Raw genomic sequence first — 19308 nt, 5'->3', positions numbered from 1 at the left:
ACTTCAATACGTTCTCGAAATATGGAAAATAGAACATACAGTAGGGATCTTCATATACTTTGAAAAATATTGAACACAATCAGTACAGTAGCATCTGATAACCAATAGATTCAATGCCATTATCTAAAAAAGTCAGATCAACTTTCTTCCATTCTGCCTTTTTTTAGTCCAATAGCTACATTAGAAAAAATTTAAGGTAGTATAAGTAGAAAATCAGTCACGTTGCAAGAATCATGGTTATAAATCAAATAGGAAATTGTCTGGTCTGCATGGTCCAAGGGCGAATTCCTCAAGACCTGTAGTTCAGATTCTGCTGGACAATGAAGAGCTGCAGCATGTTTCTGAAATATGGGTTAACAGATTAATCAGTTTCAAATTATCTACTGAACTGTTAATACTAGAAAAAACAGATTTATGAGGCTTAAAAAAAAAAAAGTTTTTGTCTCCTCTAAGTCGATCTTCTAATTTCAGAGAAATAAATCCTATCACAAAAAATAATATCAACTTTTACCCTTTGTGTAATATAGAAAAGGTTGTGAAATTTAATTCATATTGCTTCATGAATAAAAGGCAATGGTATTCAGAAACAGCATCAACTGGGCTTTCCTGGTGGCGCAGTGGTTGAGAGTCCGCCTGCCGATGCAGGGGACACGGGTTCGTGCCCCGGTCCGGGAAGATCCCACATGCCGCGGAGATACTGGGCCCGTGAGCCATGGCTGCTGAGCCTGCGCGTCCGGAGCCTGTGCTCCGCACCGGGAGAGGCCACAACAGTGAGAGGTCCGCGTACCGCAAAAAAAAAAAAAAAAAAAATAGCATCAACTATTTGCCCTGGAGCCAGGCAGAGGTTTTAATCTCTAAAATAATGGTGAACAGTGCCCTTTCCTTTTTTTTTTTTTAACTTAACTTCTAGTCTTGTAAGGAGGCAGAGCTACCTAGCACTTTTAATAAAGCAATAATTTGAATAGTGTCAAGGTCAACTGCAGTATGCCTAAATGAACTTGAGGACTCTAGCTGTCAAGGGCAATCTTCCTACAGATGAGGTTATTTTATATTGCAATTTGTTGGTTCACTGGTAAACGTCTCGGTTTTTGACCCTCTAGTTTCATTTACTGGTTAATTCAAAGACAGTATTCACAAATAAGATGCAATGTACTTATTGACAACCAAGTCTATTTCCTAGTCTACTTAACCCACTTCCACTTTTAAATAATTAACTGAAGAGCTATAGATAAACATCCTCTGGTGTTCCTGACTCAAGTCACGTCAGATTTGATCATGCACTTGATTTGGTACAAAGTGGACAGTGGACCATTAGACAGTCAATAAAGTGAAGCTGTTGAAGAATGTTTAATTAATTAACAAATATTTACAGTATGTTAAGATAAAGAAAAATGGGCCATGAAACAGTGCTTATGCTATACTCCCTATTTTATCAAGTTTATATTTATGGACCAGAAAATGGCTGAAAGAATACGTAAACCAAAATGTTAACCATAATGTCACATTTATGATGATAACTGCGACTTTTATTTTCCTGTTTCCTACTTTTTTTGAAATGTTCTTCAAATAACATGTATTGATTTTATAATAAGATATGAAAAATAACTAGTATTAAGGATAACTGCTCAGTGATTATGAATTTAAGATGATATGCATTCATTTATTCATTCAACAATTATTTATAAAGTGCCCACAGTAGGTATGCAGCCGGGGACAACACAGAGTTTTCTATTATAATAAATAACACATTTAAAAAATACACAGTGTATCAGATGGTGATAATTACTATGGGGGAAAATAGAGCAGGGAAAGAACGTGAGGGTACCTACTGGGGGTTGGTGGGGGGGTGAGTGAATGTCCTTTCAATGAGGCATCTGAGAAGCCCTCATTGATAAGATCATTTTGGGGCACAGATTTCATGGAAAAGAGGGAACAAGCCATCAGGTTTCCTAATATCTGTGGAATGGTGGTTTCAGGGCGAGAAATAAAAGTAAGAAAGACCAGGAGCAGGATGGACACGAAGGCCAGTGTGGAAGGAGCAGAAGCGTGGGGTAAACAAAAAGGAAGCAGACCAGACAGACGATGGGGAGTGAGGGACAGGCTGGGCCTGTAGGTCCTTGGAGGGGATTGGAAGGAGTTGGGCTTTAGCAACCTTCGAAGGTCTTAAGTCCTTAGAGCAGAAAATGTGATATTTTACCAAATTTAATATAAAGGAAGTGAAAGTTTAACGTAAATAGTTTAATGTATTATTTTTAACATCTTTAATGGAGTATAACTGCTTTACAATGGTGTTAGTTTCTGCTTTATAACAAAGTGAATCAGATATACATACACATATATCCCCATATCTCCTCCCTCTGTGCCTCCCTCCCTCCCACCCTTCCTATCCCACCCCTCTAGGTGGTCACAAAGCACCCAGCTGATTTCCCTGTGCTAGGCGGCTGCTTCCCACTAGCTAGCTATCTTACATTTGGTAGTGTATATAAATCCTAATGTATTTTTTTTTCTGCAAATATTTTTCAAGGTTTTATTGCAAACCAAAGTTGGTTTATCACACACACAAAAAGGTGTGTGGTAGGGAGGGGGGAAAGAATTGTACATTATTATAACCATGTTAATTACAGTACATTAAAATGGTGGTTTACATTACAAATAAGCCTGTAGGTTTAAATATACTAGTGTTATAACCCAATGTTTCTTTATACAATACATATACTTATCAGGAATGCAAAAAAGAAACAAAAACATAAATAATGCCCATTTTACAGGTGATATTTTAAACAATGTAAACACCAGGCTCTGACTGACAAGTGGGGCATTGGTCCATAAAAACCTTTTCTAAAAATGGAAATATTTGTAGCAGCAATGCTTCTTTAAGCATCTGGATACAAGTCACTGCAAGACCATTTTCGATAAATTTTAGTTATTAACTATATCTTACAAAAAAAAAGCCTACACATAAATTTATCTTCCAAATATGGAAGAAACACACAATGTCCCACGTTGTAGTGTCCTGCAAGTGTCACACTGATGCTTATAACTGAGTCCTTCTGTGAGCAAGCATACCACACTCATACGGCCGATCACACAGGAAGTCCACAAGGAAAAACAGAACGGAAACACTGGGCAACAGGAAGAACTTTGGAGCTAACACGATCTCATCAGAAAAGGCACGTTTCATAAGATGCGTTATCACGGCCCGGACAGACCTTCAGAAGCTCCTTCTCCGAACAGCGTCCTCCTACGAATGAGACCACTGCATCTGCCTGGGGCAGCCCTCTACTGCTCATTTCAGAGATAGCACCACACTGGAAGGAAGAATAAGGAAAACCTCCCGAGCTCACTGAGGAGGAGGTGCTCTTCGAAAAGCTTCCAGCAAACAGTGTGCAATAAGATTGCAAGCTTCCAAATTCCAAAAAGCAAATTCTCGTTTAAGATGTCCTGTCAGCTGGCAGCTCTGCCCAAAGGCTAACTAAAACATTTCAAAAACGCCCGTAAAATGCTTCGCAACCAACCCTAAGACCATTCAGAGGAAAGAGTCCACGGGAGGTGCGTAGGAAAAGCTCAGGAAGGCCTCGGCCGCTTCCTTGACGCTGGCTGGGAGGAGGATGCTGTCGGGCGACCGACCGATGGAGTTGGGGACTGGCTCTTCGGTAAACTCGGGATCAAAGTGCCCCAGGTCGCTGGGTCCACTCACATTTGGGTTAAAAGGGGGAGTAATCTTCTTATTAATGAGATCATCCCAGTTAATTAGGGAGAAGAAGATGTGATTCTTAATCTCCATAAAGTCAACCTTGGCACCAAGCCTCTTTGTCCTGTCCTTCTGCAGGAGGCCCTCCAGGACGTGTCTTGCAGAATTTGTAATATTTGGCTTCAACTGGAGGGGTTTGTTCAGAATGCTGTCGTACATCTCAGCTGTGTTTCGGCTATAAAAGGGAGACAGACCATACAGCATCTCATATAAGACAGCCCCCAGACACCACCAGTCCATGGTCCTATCATAAGGCTGCTTATGAAGCACCTCAGGTGCAAGATACTCGGGTGTGCCGCAGAAGGTGGACGTCGTGCCATTATGTTCAGTGTTCTTGCAGAGTCCAAAGTCAGTAAGGACAATGTGTCCCTGTGAAACCAGCAAAATATCCTCTGGCTTTAAGTCTCTATAAACGATGTTCAGAGAGTGCAGGTGACCCAAGGCACTGGCTATTTCAGCAGCATAGCACCGAGCCTGTGGTTCCAGGAAGCATCGCTCCCTCTGGAGATGGTAGAACGACTCTCCACCGTTAATGCAGTCTAGGACAAAGTACAGTTTGTCAGCCGTCTGGAAAGAGAAGTGGAGGCCCACCAGGAAAGGGTCTTTCACGTTCTTCAGGAGAACATTCCGCTCTGACATACTATGCTTTTCCTCCTTCTTTTTCAGGACCGCTTTCTTGGTGGAGGAGAAGGGTTGGCATTCATGAGCTCAGGCTCCTGAGGTTGGGAGATTTTCAAAATGGACTGAACTTCAGGGTGTTTGCATGCATAGGAGTTACTGGCAATCTTCTGAATAAAGTTGTTCAGGCCCATCCTTCTCTGTTTCATGAAAGCGATGAGAATCGCTACCATGCCCCTCATCCTGGAGTAAGTGAGGGTGTCCCCAGCAGCCTTGGTTTTCACCGTCATCACCACAGAGATGGAGCACGCGGAGGCATCAGACACGGGAGACCGGCTCAGCCAACACTCTGCGTTTTTTATAAGACCGATTTTTACAGCAGTTTTATGTTTACAACGACACTGGAGGGCAGTACAGAGATTTCCCATACACCCGCATTCCAACACAATTATCAACATCACTCACAGGAATGTTACATTTGTTACCAATGATGAACCTACATCGACACGTTATAATCTCCCCAAATCCATAGCTTATTTTAGGATTCAATCTTCATGTCATACATTTAATGGGGGCTTGAACAAATTATGATGACATCCATGCATCATTGTAGTGTCACAGAATAATTTCACTGCCCTAAAAATACCCTTTGCTACATCTATTCATCTCCCCCAAACTCCGATTTTTTTTTACTGTCTCTATCGTTTTGCCTTTTCCAGAATGTCATATAGTTGGAATCACAGGGCATGTAGCCTTTTCAGGTTGGCTTCTTTCACTTGGTAGTATGTGTTTAACTCTCCTCCATGTCTTTTCATGGCTTAATAGCTCATTTCTTTTTAGTGCTAGAGAATATTTCATTGTCTGGATGTATCACAGTTTCTTTATCCATTTACCTACTGAAGGATACCTTGATTGTTTACAAGTTTTAGCAATATGAAAAACGCTGTTATAAACATCCATGTACAGGTTTTTGTCAGGGGTAAGGACAGTTTGATGTTTTCATATTTAATGAAAACATGGGAGGATAAGAAAAAATTCATTAGATAGAAAATGAAAGACAAGAACATTCCAGGCAATGGAATCAGTATCACAAAAAGGCATAAGTATAGGACTGCCTACTGTCTTTAAGGAGGAATGAGACACAAGCTAACAGAATCTTAAACAAAACAAAACAAACAAATAAAAGAACCTCAACAACTTATTACAGCTGCCTGACACGCTCTTTTCCCAATTTTCTCTTGGATAACTTATCACATCTTAAATGACAGAAGAGACCTTCTCCAACTCTACCATACGTTAAGCTACATTGAGTCTGTCTCCTTTCTTTCTCAGAGAACCTACTTCCTTTCCTTTGTAGCAACTATGATGAATAGGACTCATGTATTCATCTGTGCATTTCCTTTTTTTTTTTTTTTTTTGCGGTACGCGGGCCTCTCACTGCTGTGGCCTCTCCCGTTGTGGAGCACAGGCTCCGGACGTGCAGGCTCAGTGGCCATGGCTCACGGGCCCAGCCGCTCTGCGGCATGTGGGATCTTCCCGGACCGGGGCACGAACCCGTGTCCCCTGCATCGTCAGGTGGACTCTCAACCACTGCGCCACCAGGGAAGCCCTAAATCTAGGTATCTTTTATCCAAGACTTCACAGGCTAGTGAATTCCATGCTATAAATGTGGGTTATATTCTGTGGGTCTTGAGAAACCACTGAAATGTTTTGCTTAATAGGGTAGGGATATGATCCAATCATATCTATATTTTAAAAGAAAGAAAACTTCGGCAGTGGGATAAAGGAGACTTGGAGGTATGTTCTGGAAACAATCAGAATATTACATTGTAAATTAGAAGTTGCACGAAGGTGAACAGAAGCCAGCGGCAGTGGGCTTATACGAGGGGAAAAATGCAAAAGATATTTTGGAAGGTGACTGAAGCTGGTTTTACAGGATGTGTGAAGTAATAGAGAAAAGAGAGGCAAAAATTACTGAGATTTCTTATGTGCGTGACAGTAGTGTAAGTCTTTCACCAAGTAAAGACTATAAAATATGCTATTGGATTCATTTGCCTGAATTCTTTATTAAAACAAGAAGTTGAGTCATTTAAGAGCATATGCTGAGATTATATCTTTACTTTAGTTAAAAGTTAGGCTATTAACTAAAATTATCGGTCATAGGTTCTGTAATTCATTTGTTGAAACAATAAAGTTTACTTAACTAGGAAACAGAAAGCCAAGAATACAGCACCTATAAAACCTCCCTAAGACCCTTCAGATTCTCACTGGCCTTCTTTAAGACAAAACTATCCAGTGCTTCATTTTATATCTACATATTAAATTGCAAAACTTTGTCTCCTTCACCAAAATACTTTGCTGTTGAGTAAGATTTCTCCAGCAAGTACAGTTCCCTTAATTGGTGTTCTGCTAACTTGGTACCTTTCTTCATAACGGTAAACAGTTGTGCACTAATGCCTGTCCATTCCAACTTCTGATGGACTTTTCTCTCACCTTTTTTTCTTCTTACGACATTTTTTTAAATCTTGTCCTTTCTAATGTCTTTGGCTTTAAGCACATGCAAATTTCCCTAGTTGAGGAAGAAATCCTTTTAATGTCACTGCTGACTCTTCCTCTCAGAACCAGGCCCCTTGTATAAGAGTTCTGTATGCCACCACTAAGTAAATGTCCTGGGAACTTGGGACAAATCTAAAAGGAAAAACATGCTGTATTGATATCCAGGAATGTATTCTATTCCAAAGAAAGTCACTTGCCTCGATATATATTTTTTGACAATGTTTAAATTCTAAACAAAACTGTTTTTTCAGAAGGCTTCTATAAAAGGCAAAACCCATACCAAATGAAAAGAAAACAGAAACAAAATAATTATTTTCAAATACACACATGTAGATGGAACGGAAGTCAGAAAAGGAGACTGACTGGATCATTTTTGCCACCATTCCCAGCCATGAATGGCAATGGATGGTGCTATTTCACTAGGAGTGCCACCAGTAGGAGGTTTTTGAGACAAGCAGACAGGGTCTGAAGCATGACTCTGGTCTTACATAGGCAAGGACAGGATGAAGTCAAGCCCAGAAAATTCAGATCAAGAAGGAAAAATCAGAAAGATTGCCAGCTATAGGCAAATAAGGACCAGAATCCAGCTAGGCTGCTGGGACCCAGTCCTGGGAGAAGCTCTTCCATCTCTGTGGTTCTTTACACAAACTGCTGGGCATGAGAAAAGAAGCCCTACAACCTTAGGAATTTTTAATAGTTAGAAGGAAATCTTACACTTTTCCACAGGGAGGAAGAAAGAGAAACCACAGGCAAGCAAAGGCCCAGAAATGAGACTAATCAGAGGTTCCAAAATGAAGTTTGATTAATATGCCAAATGCATTTGGGGAAATGGTAAAGGACAGGGATTGAAAGTAAGTAATGTACTGAGCCTTGAAGACTAAGCAGATAATTTTCAATCTGCTGCAGAAGGGAATTGGGAGCAATCAAAGGTTTCTAAATAGAGAAACTACAGAGTAAAAGTACAGGGAAAATTACCAAAAAATAAACACTGCTTGGTTTTTAAGCTTTTTTAGAGAGGGAGGTTCCCAGAGAATGAATTCCAGATGAAAAAAAAATGCATCTTGAGAAAACAATGCAATGAGAAATAAATAGGAAATGGAGACAACCCAATTCACAGAATTCTGTAAAGTTCACGCAGCTACTGAGAGATGACGAAAGTTGCTGATTTTACATTTTGAAATAAGACGCAGAGCCATAGTAGTGAAAAAATTAATGAGACATATATATTCATGACCATCACAAGGGAGAGATGGCTGCAGTCTCATGGAAACCATCACACTGTTTTCCCAACACACCTACATTTTTACACAAGTTGGCCTCCAAACCTGAATTTAGAAAAACCGAGTTCTAATTTCTATTCAACCTCCAACTATCTTGAGCAAATCCCATATTCACGGTGAATCTCAGTTTCTCCATCTACGAAGAAGGAGTATGGGACATAAAATCCTCAGGGTCCCTTTCATGGTTGACATTCCCGGATTCTCTAATGTCATAAAATGCTCATGAGAGTACAAAATTTTAAAAAGCTACCCTGTTCCTCACTATCCAAAAGGTGCTTGCTTAATCATTTCTTGTTTACACAAAGAAAGTCAAAGTATTTCAAGAAAATTACAATATAGGTCTCTTAATGCTGGCATGAATTGATAGCAAAGCACTGGAAGAAAATTCTTTTGCACCGTATTTCTGTCTCTGCGCTGGAAGCACGTATTGTGATCTAAATGAGCCATTGTAAGTAACGGATAATGACACTGCATTCCTTTGTCAATAAAGCCTGAGATATGCCTCCAACTCTGCTCGTTTGAACATCCCCAGATTTTCAAGAATTGACATTCATTTCCTCCTGCTTTCCTAGCACAAGTGGCTGGTCTTGTTCTATCATCACAGTTGAAAGGAATTTTGCTTTATGATGACTTTATTCAATCACACTCTAAAATGGAAAGTAGATGAATGGCGGGGTGGATTAGAAATAACTAGAAGTCAGAACCTGGATCTATATTTAGGGAGCAGTCCTGTAAAATTAATATTTTTGATAGTACTAAACATTTGTTTTATAAAGATTATTTAAAATCGCCATATAAACAAATATATATATTACACAAAAGTTCAGTGCTATTTTTAAATACTTCTATATTCATTATTATAATATTCCTTATATTATAGCTCTATAATTTCAAATAGGCTAAGGACAGGGGAAGATGGAGAGTAAAAGCACAGGCTGGGGATTTAGAGTAAGGATGCCTAGAACTGCATCCTGGTTTACCTCTCAATATTATGTGTTCCTGGCTGCATCTCTTAATGTCTTAGAGCCTCACTTTTAGCTTAGGTGAGATAGTAGTTAAATCAAAATTAATAAAGTTAAGCATCAGTAGGCAGCCGATATTTACAGATGAAGTTTGGGAAGGGGGGAGTGATGCAGATAATAAACATCTCTTGCTGGATGGGATTTTAGAGCTCAGAAAAGGATAGAACATGAACAGATACCTACCATACAGTATTCAGTGCTGTAATAGAGATATAAATGTCACAAGAAAGTGACACGGGTGTATAGGGGTAGAACAACTAATTTTGTCTAGAAGATAACATCACCAAGCATATCACTATATTAGTGGAGAGTTCCACAAAATTATATAAAAGAAAATGCTTGTTAAACTTTAAACTCACATAGGAATATTAGTTTCTTTCACTTATATAATTGAATAAACAACACTGGAGTTGACTATTTGATATTTTTCATATTTCTCATGATGAATTTATCTTAATTAAAACATGAGACATTATTAGGTATATAAACATATACAATTAGTTTGTGTAGGTAGTTGAAAATATTTCATTATCTCTTGCCTGCCTTTGTGTAAACAATGGAGTAGACCACAATATTCCTTTCACCTATTTTTTTTCATAGAAAATCCACTTAGACTCTAGAATTTCAAATTGATGTTTAATTTGGAAAAAAATGCATGTCAACTAGAGACATCTAGAGAATTCCTTCAGCTAGCTGCCCACTTTCTATTCATACTCATAATCATTTTAAAATCTTTACTAAGTATATTCTCTTTAAAGAAATCCACCACCATATGGCAAATAAACCTGTGTTATGAAACCAAGGCAGCCTGTCTGAATTGGAGACCCCATAGGACAAGAATTCCTTCTGTAATAACTGCAGGAATATCTATAACAGAGTCTCCTATAAATAGCACTGTATTATTTGAATGCTTCAAAAAATCAGTTTCCAGATGCACTCTGCACAGTTACATTTCCATGATACGTTTTCTGACTATGTCACAAGTTAACCTAAAAAGATTCGAATTTTGTGTTTGCTGTTAGTTCATCACTTGACATTCCATATTTCTTATTGTTCAGAACAAAAGAATATGCACGTTTATACATTTTTCTAAGTTCCACTCATTGGTGGGTGTTATTTGAAACATCATATGAAAATGCACTTGCAAGTTACCCTGGAGGTGACACAGCAATTTACGAAGAGAAGTATGAACATCCTGCATTCATGGCAGAGCAATGTTCCCTTTTTCATTTGAGTTTTCTAATATCTACAAATGCCACTGTACACCAATAACAATTCATTTTTTTGGTACCACCATGGGTCATGTGGAAAATATTTTTCCTGGATTTAAAAGAGCACATATATTCAAGCATGCATTTACAGGCTGTCCTTGTTCAGGATATAATATCATGTCGATTGCAGACATTCTCTACTGTGTCTGATTCATCTCTGAATTTTCACGCCTAGCAAAGTCCCCAACACAACACCAATGCTACACACATGTTTGTTGGATGACTAAACATGTCTGTTTATTCCTGTCTCTTAGGATGGGAAGTGTGTGGGGTTTACAGGCACAAACTCCAGTTACATCTCCAACTAGCACAAACCCTAGAACTGCTGAGTCTAATCCCATTGCAGGAGAATGCCCCCCCAAAATACTCCAGGAGATCGTATTCTGGGGTTTTTTCCTTCTATAAGTTGGGTTATATAATCCAGATATAATGGAGGAAAGACTATCTTTGTGAAGTTGGAAGTAGTTTTCTCCTGGAGTAGAAGCAAATTTAATGTGAGCTGCAGCATCTTTCGCTGTTGTTTTTGAGAACAAGCCTTTACTTTGAGATGATTAGAATAAATTTTGAGGGAGAAAAAGGAAAATAATTTTGAGAATATGATGTGTGGTTTCCCGAAAATTGCACTTCTTAGAAACAGATCACCTAAAAAGTATTTTCCATCCAAAACTACAGGAGCAGAATAAATAGCATCTCTTTCCTAACCCCTGCCTACATCTGCTACACATTTTGCCCAAGAATTCTAAAAAAGACCTGCAGAAATACTGTTTGGCTCTATGGCACAGCAATAGAACTAGTACATGGAGATAATTTGGTCAAGGTCAGCATAACTATTGTGGTCAGGGAGATTCAGTAAGAAAGAAAAAAAAAAAAACAACTAACAACCTGCATCATTTAATTTTCTTTCTTAGATAAAAGCCATGATAGGGTGTGTGCAAGACAAATGGTAGTCAGCTGATATGCATTTTTATTCCTATTTCCAAGGAAAGCAAAAACTGCAATGAAGGATAAATCAAAAGGTATTATTTAATTGACATCCTATTTTCTCCTGGAAGGGGAAACATGTTTTAACCTCACTTTGCTCCTTTTATTGTTTATTGCAGGCTTAACTCTCCATGTTAACACATCTGTTTGTCCCAGGGTTTTATCCATTTTCCTTAAGAATTTGATTCCTACTAAAATACTAAAATAAAATGTTTCTAGGAGAAATACCATTGGAAGGTGCTATCAGGTTCTGAGAAAGGAGGCTTTGAATACAAGTTTTCATGGGTGGTTGGGATGAAAGAAACAAAAGAAAAACATGAAACTATGAGATATTAAACTGCAGGGACAATAAAATTTAGGTCTTGGCTGGAAGCAGGGGAGCCAGTTACTACACCACCAGTTTGTCTTGGACTAGATCTGCCTGTAAATAATTTATCTATGTGTCCACAGAAAAATCAGGAATAAACGTAGTCACAGCTGATATTTTCTCACATAACAACCTAAAAATAAATTATTAAGCTTATATATTTTAAAAAGATTTTGTAGACTGAATTTTCATAAAGATTCCAAACATCTGGATCTCCATGGAATTTCACCCTATATCTTACTCACCCTTTCCACCACCGCTTAGTATTATAGATAAGTCTAAAAGCAACACCAGATGGTAGAGTGATGGCTGAGAAAGAAGAGCTGGCAAATAAATGTGCGTAAGATGGAAACTTTCAATGATAAACATGGGTGAAACTGGTTTGAGTATTAAGACAATATTTGCCAAGATCATATAAAAAGAAATCAATTTTTGCTTGTATATTCTCTAAGGAATCTATGTTGCTTTAATAATGTACAAGAGATAAAATTCAACATGATTTCTATGTACTTTGACTTTTCTTTTTTGGTCTCAATTTTATACAATTGAGTCTAGAATGTTGAAAGCCATTCCTATAGTATTTTAAATTACATGGAATTAAAAAATATATACCATAACATGAAAGAGCAATAACATGCTTTTAAAATGAATGGTACCACAGATGATATATAAGGAGACTTCCTCTGGTCTATTTTTTTGTTCCTGAATTCTGATTTGACTTAAAAAGAATGTACCAATATGTGCACTGGAAAATTGTAGAAAAATACTAGACATAATTAGAAACTTTCATAATTTCTTTTTTGAGAATATATTTTATTTTAATCACATAAGCACACACACGTGTGTATCTGTAGATATATATATGTACATATAAAGCATACATATGTGTATATATGTATCTATAAATAGCACGTACCTGTAAATGTATATATTTTAGATAGGTAGATATTGAGTAGAGAGGGAAAGAAATCTCTCACAATACCGATATATCATATGCCCTCACTACATTTTATCTTTAGCAGGAGAACATCTTAAAAATTAAAGGAGATTCAACAGCTTTGAAACAAACTACAGGTGATTTGTAGTCAAATGGCTGAACTGTAGGCTTGCTGAGCATAAAGTATAAAGACCACAAGCCAGAGGTCGATCTATTAATATTTAAGAAACAGCTGAGTCACAAACTGTTTATATCTTAGAAATTGTCTAGTTCACCTCCCGCCTATTTCTATTCAGAAATTTGCCAATCTTCTTAATAGATAGCCATTTAACCTCCGTTTAATCAAAAAGTTTACTCTTTTACATGAGTCACTGTCAAACAGTTCCATTAAAAATGTTTCCATTGTATTCTAAATGTTTTAATTATATCGAGTTAAAATCCTTAGCAAATTTTGCAGTCTAAACTGGTGACAGGTGACACAGGATATAAAAAATCATACCTTGGTATAATCATAATAATTGAACTTTCACCTTTTCCTATCATCATCCTTTTATTGCCTTTTTGTTTAGTAAGAGGAACTACGGTTTGAGGTGAACAAAATTGGGTTTGAAATCCCAGCAATTATACCTAAAAGCTGTATAGACTTGAACAAGCAACTTTTCTCTCTGGGTTTCAATAATCTCACATCTGAAACCAGAATGGTAATTTATATGGTTAAGAAAAATAGAAAAAGAAAAAGGAAGAAAACAGAAGGAAAGAAATAAAACAGAATAAAATTCTGCCTTATTTATAGAACAGAAGTAGAGTCACAGATGTAGAAAACAAGCTTATGGTTACTAGCGGGTAAGGGCGGGGAGGGATAAATCGGGAGATTGGGATTGACATATACACACTACTATATATGAAATAGATAACTAATAAGAACCTGCTGTATAGCACAGGCAACTCTATGCATTACTCTGTAATGGCCTATATGGAAAAAGAATCTTAAAAAAAGAGTGGATATATGTATATGTATAACTGACTAACACAACATTGTAAATCAACTATACTCCAATAAAATAAAATTTTATTAAAAAAGAATAAAAGAAAAAAAGAAAGAAAACGTCTATGTTTTTTGTATGTTGTGTTATTTCAGCTCGATCGCAGAGTTTCACCCACTGTGCCATTGAATGCTCATTTATATTGGATGGATATTATCAAATATATATTTAAATTTGAAAACATAAACAGTTCCATCAAATTTAAATCAAAATCCCTATATTTATAAAGCTAGAAAACAGTTCACATTTATTTTAAACCATTATGTAAGAACTTTCCAGGGCAACTTTCTAAGAATCTACATTCATGGGAATCACTTTGTAGTGCTGGCCTCATATAGCTCACTTCAAAAAAAAAAAAAAAAAAAAACGGAAGAAGAATTCCTCCAACTTATATTAACACAAATTTCAATGGATTATTTTGCTCTTTGCTTTTCATTTCTGTTTTAAAATATAAACCAAGTCTTTAAAGAATGCTAATATTATTTTTGCAATGCACTTGGAAAACTTTCAGGGTGGTAAAGAGTGATATGCACTTTGCATTATAAAAAAAAGACAAAAATACTTCCAATGAGCATAGGATTTTCCCCCCAAAGAATAAAAACAATTATTCACGGAAAAGACAATGACAATCAACTTATTTCAAATCCTTTCTCAAAAGGATAAATACACATAGAGATCGAATATAAGGAAACTACTACTGGTCCAAGTAGGAAGACTAAATTCTAGCCAATGTCCTTTCTGAGGCTCACTTTTTTCCTCTGAAAAGTGATGATCAAACTCTCTTCCTTGTGTTTCTTGCAAGTATGTCACACACTTCAAATCAGATAATATGGGTGAAAGTTCAGTGAAAACTATAAAAATCTATTCAAGTACAGAGGACTATTATTCGATAGCCATGCAGATAAAACAGCCACATATATATGCCATTTCAAAAGTTTTAACACCTTTAAAATGTAAGTAATGAGCACATTAGGTGCCATGCCAGCTGCCAAGGCTACACAGATGGATCAACCATGCTCCCTAAGCATTCAGAACCTCTATATCAGGAGCTTCAGACATATTCATACTGTTTGATTCAATAAATCCATTTCTGGGGATTATTTTCTACAGAAATAAAATCCTAAATATGGGGAAAGAGATCATATCAAAAGCCTTTTGTTGCCTGGTTATTTATAATAGCAAAAATATTTGAAATGGTACAATTATCAACTACAAGCATATAGCTAACTTACATAATTTCATTTTCTTAATGAAATATTAGAGCCATTAAAATTATAAAGAATATGACTGGAAAGTCCGTTGATCTAACGGTCAGTTGAAATAACCAGGATAGAAGATTGTGAGTTAACTATAATTACCAGTGGGTAAAATTTTATAAAATAAATATTGTCATAGGGGAAAAGTAATGAAAAGACATATCCGAAGTTATTAATTATTGTTAACTTTGGTTGGTAATATTACATGCAAAAATTCAAAAGGGGAGCCTCATTTCTATATTTTGCAATTTTCTGATGGATCTACTATACTTATAATGGCTTTTATTATATATATTTATATAATATACTTATTAATGGCTTTTTATTACAGAGATAATCATGTGATACAAAGGAGTGAGCTCAGTAATAGATTATATTACTGCTGAATACATGTGAAACTCAGATATTTCTAATTTGCTTCTGATCATGTTTGCCATAAAAATCATTAGAAAAAATAATATACATCAAAAATTTCCCAACAGGGCTTCCCTGGTGGCGCAGTGGTTGAGAGTCCGCCTGCCGATGCAGGGGACACGGGTTCGTGCCCCGGTCCGGGAGGATCCCACATGCAGCGGAGCGGCTGGGCCCGTGAGCCATGGCTGCTGAGCCTGCGCGTCCGGAGCCTGTGCTCTGCTAAGAGAGAGGCCACAGCAGTGAGAGGCCGGAGTACCGCAAAAAAAAAAAAAAATTCCCAACAACTTCATTTAAAATATATAGATCATGCTTTAATTAATAGCTCTCTGGGCTAGCAAATTTTAAAAAAACACACAAAAAACCACACTTTTCTTATTTCTACTCATTATGTCCCCAACATTAATTTCAACTATCTTAATTTCTCTTGAAAAGTTAACTTTTATGACCAGTGCATTTTGTCAAGATCAAAATCTAAATGCATGAAGAATTAACCTTGTACAATAATGAATTAACAAGATCTGAAAAAGATAAAATGAATCACTAAATGATTATCATTAGTAAAATGTTCCACTCTGTTCTCTTATGGGGAATGATGGAACACTCTTTTATTGAACCCCATTATCCTAATGAGAAGATATTCTACACTTGATCATAGCCAAAAGGCTGGAGAAGATATTGTAATGACTTACTGCCAGTGCTTAACGAAGAGATTTCTTAATTATTGAAACCACATCTGTTTGATTAACGAGTCCCTTCCAATATCCATGCATCCTCTGCTCTTTAGTGTATGGCAGAATGTACAGACTGCACATAAACTCTGGTTTTTCTTTCATGAAGGGAAACCTTATCTACCAATGGCAAATGCTGCTCTGAATGAATTTAAAAAAAGGTTAAGTTTCCATTTTGTGCAAGTTTTGTTTAAATCTTGGTTCAATCACTTACTGATTTGTGACATTGGGCAGATCACTTAATACTCCATTGCCTTAGTTTCCTTTTCTGGAAAATATAATACCAACCTTATAGTGCTATTGTGAGGATAAAAGGAGATAATAAATTAAAAGCTCTTAGAATAATGCCTGCACAGAACTAATTCTGTGTACCTAGCACTGGACATGATTCTAAATAAAGTGAAAATTCTGGAATCCATCAGAACCTTGATATTATTATTGGGTACATAAATCAGTAATGCATTAGTTGTTTCTTTTTTAAGAACACGATAGGATGATTCTGTTAACGTTTCTAACGTTTCTATGCTCTTCAAATGACAGTCTCACAGACTCACAGACATAGAAAACAAATTCATGGTTACCGAAGGGAGTAAACATAACATTGTTACCAAAACAAATTTATGGTTACAAATTAGGAGTATGGGATTAACAGATACAAACTACTATACATCAAATAGATAAGCAACAAGAATTCATAGCACAGGGAATTACATTCAATATCTTGTGATAACCTACAATGGAATATAATCTGAAAAAAATAACTACAGCACTTTGCTGTACACTTGAAACTAACACAATATTGTAAGTCAACTATACTTCAATAAAAAAATAAACTAGCAAACATGATTATTCTCAGTTACTCCGACTTACAATGCCCTAGAGCAAGCAACCTTGAAATTCCAAATTTGTTCTAACAGAAAATTGGAATAGGAACTTGCATATTTACAACTTTATTATAAAAAAAGAAAAAAAATACAAAAATCACATCAATCTCGTTGGTTTCACAAAACGCAAGTATACTCTCTACAGAGGACATATTCTTCCCATTGTCTTCAGCCCTCGATTACGAAGGTAGGGAAAGTGGGACTAACTAGGGCATAACTTGAGCTATATGTGTAAAATCATATTAGTAGAAAGGCCACTGGATATCAAAGCCTCCTTTATTGTATTCACTCATGTAACTGGGCTCCCCTGGAAACATGTTTACCACCAAGATAGAAACCTGAAACAGCCATGTGTCCTACTGAATTTGTGTAAGATGAAAGGTAGTTCCAACATGGGAGGTCTTGGTAATCTTTCCTAAAAACGTAGGAAAAGCTGTTGGCATCTTAAGAGTTTTGTCCTAACAATTCAAATTTCAGGCAATGCAGGCACACCAAGAAAAGCAATTTGCTCCTTGAAATTCTACCATCATAAAATCTCCAGAACAGTGCCAAGCACATAGAAACTACTTGGTAAATACTTGCTAATTAAATGAGAAAAGTACGTGAGCCAGAATCAGTTTCTGGTCTCTCTACTAATTTTAAATAATGAAAGAAGAATCAGCTTGAAAATGGAAGTCTTTGAAATCATCTCTTTAAATAAGGTTTACTTTTGCTAATATTTAGTATATATCTAGTTTAATTCTTTGATATTTAACCAGGTTGTCAAGATTCTTGTTAAAATGTTATTTAAAATTAAATATTTTTTGTTTGTTTGTTTTGTTTTGTTTTTTGCGGTACACGGGCCTCTCACTGCTGTGGCCTCTCCTGTTGTGGAGCACAGGCTCTGGACGCGCAGGCTCAGCAGCCATGGCTCACGGGCCCGGCCGCTCCGCGGCATGTGGGATCTTCCCGGACCGAGGCACGAACCCGTGTCCCCTGCACTGGCAGGCGGACTCTCACCAACTGCGCCACCAGGGAAGCCCTAAATATATTTTTTATTGCAAAAACTACTAACTTAAAAAAGAAAACTCTTCCTGAACTCTTTCAAATTTAAGCAAAAACATTTGCAATTATTCCCACAAGTTAATGCCGAAGTGATATTTCCCAGAATGCTTCTGTTTCTGTCATGACTTACAGTTTGGCTTTCTTTGGGCTGCTGTTCCCTATGGCTTGGCGCTTAAAAATATTAGCTCTCCTTTATAAACATCATTCATTAGTGCTACTGACTGAAGGCCACATATAGTCATATTACCATTTTATTCATGTAAATTTATCCAGAGGCTAGTGCCATGCATGCTTATGATTTTCAGACATATACTTAAAAGACACATGTTAAAATAAAATGTCACTGCATTAGGCAGGAATTGCAAAGAAAATAGTGAGTTACAATGGAGCTTCCAAAATGTCCTTCTAAAATGAGTGACCTTTTTATTATTTTTGAGCTAAAGACAAAAGTATACATGCATAACTTGATCTAAAGACAAAAGTATACATGCATAACTTGATCTAATCATCAGAGTGTAATAACATGCATTTATAAGCATTCTGGGGATGACACATACCCCTGGTGAATAAGGTCATCGTGTCAAGTTCAGAAAAACAGGCCTTCTACAACTTTGTCCAATGAACTCTTCCGATGGTTCGATTTTAAAGGAGGCACACGAGCCATCTTGTCAAGTCCCTTGTCATATAATACCTATTGTTATTTCCTCTGGACTCTGACACGCTTTCCCCATAATAACAAAATAGGGGAAATTTTGGAGTGTTGTGTGCAGCTTCTGTACCCCGCCCAGAGCAGAGCTGTCAGCACAGCCGTTTCGCACTAGGAACTCTGGTCTGAAGTCCTGGGTGAGAGGCCTGTGGACACCGCACCCTATGAGCAAGTGAAATTGGACAAGCGCCAAGGAAATAAAGGATCAAACAACTAAGTTAAGGAGTGTATGGCATTTCCTTCGGATAGGACTGCATTTACCAATGGGCCTGTGATTCACCAAAATATGACATTTTACTAGATGCTGTCATATTGCTGTCTAACAGGACTGTTGAGATTAGAGTCCACCGTCAAGCCGTGTGGATGAAAGGCTCTTGGTGCTGCAGGCAGGAGTCAGTGCTGTGCCTCTGAGGTGGGAGAGCCAACTTCAGGACACTGGTCAACAAGAGA

At 37.2% G+C, this 19308-nt stretch overlaps 2 protein-coding genes and 1 pseudogene across 2 annotated transcripts in view; all 3 read right to left on the bottom strand.

The window, feature by feature from the left end:
• The window catches only part of CNTNAP2 (contactin associated protein like 2), a 2079227-nt gene that overhangs the window by 1481815 nt on the left and 578104 nt on the right, over positions 1–19308 (bottom strand). The gene's annotated exons all lie outside the window — the stretch shown is intronic.
• LOC114901318 (serine/threonine-protein kinase Sgk1-like) lies at positions 3527–4659 on the bottom strand. The gene is given in 2 exon segments (XM_029233018.1): positions 3527–4428; positions 4431–4659. Coding segments are annotated over 2 exon segments (1131 nt in total).
• LOC114902140 lies at positions 16000–16172 on the bottom strand (annotated as a pseudogene).

Source organism: Monodon monoceros, unplaced genomic scaffold (assembly GCF_005190385.1).
Source record: "Monodon monoceros isolate NGI ecotype Baffin Bay Population unplaced genomic scaffold, NGI_Narwhal_1 Super_Scaffold_2, whole genome shotgun sequence".
Lineage (NCBI taxonomy): Eukaryota > Metazoa > Chordata > Mammalia > Artiodactyla > Monodontidae > Monodon > Monodon monoceros.
This window is presented reverse-complemented; position numbering and strand designations above follow the sequence as displayed.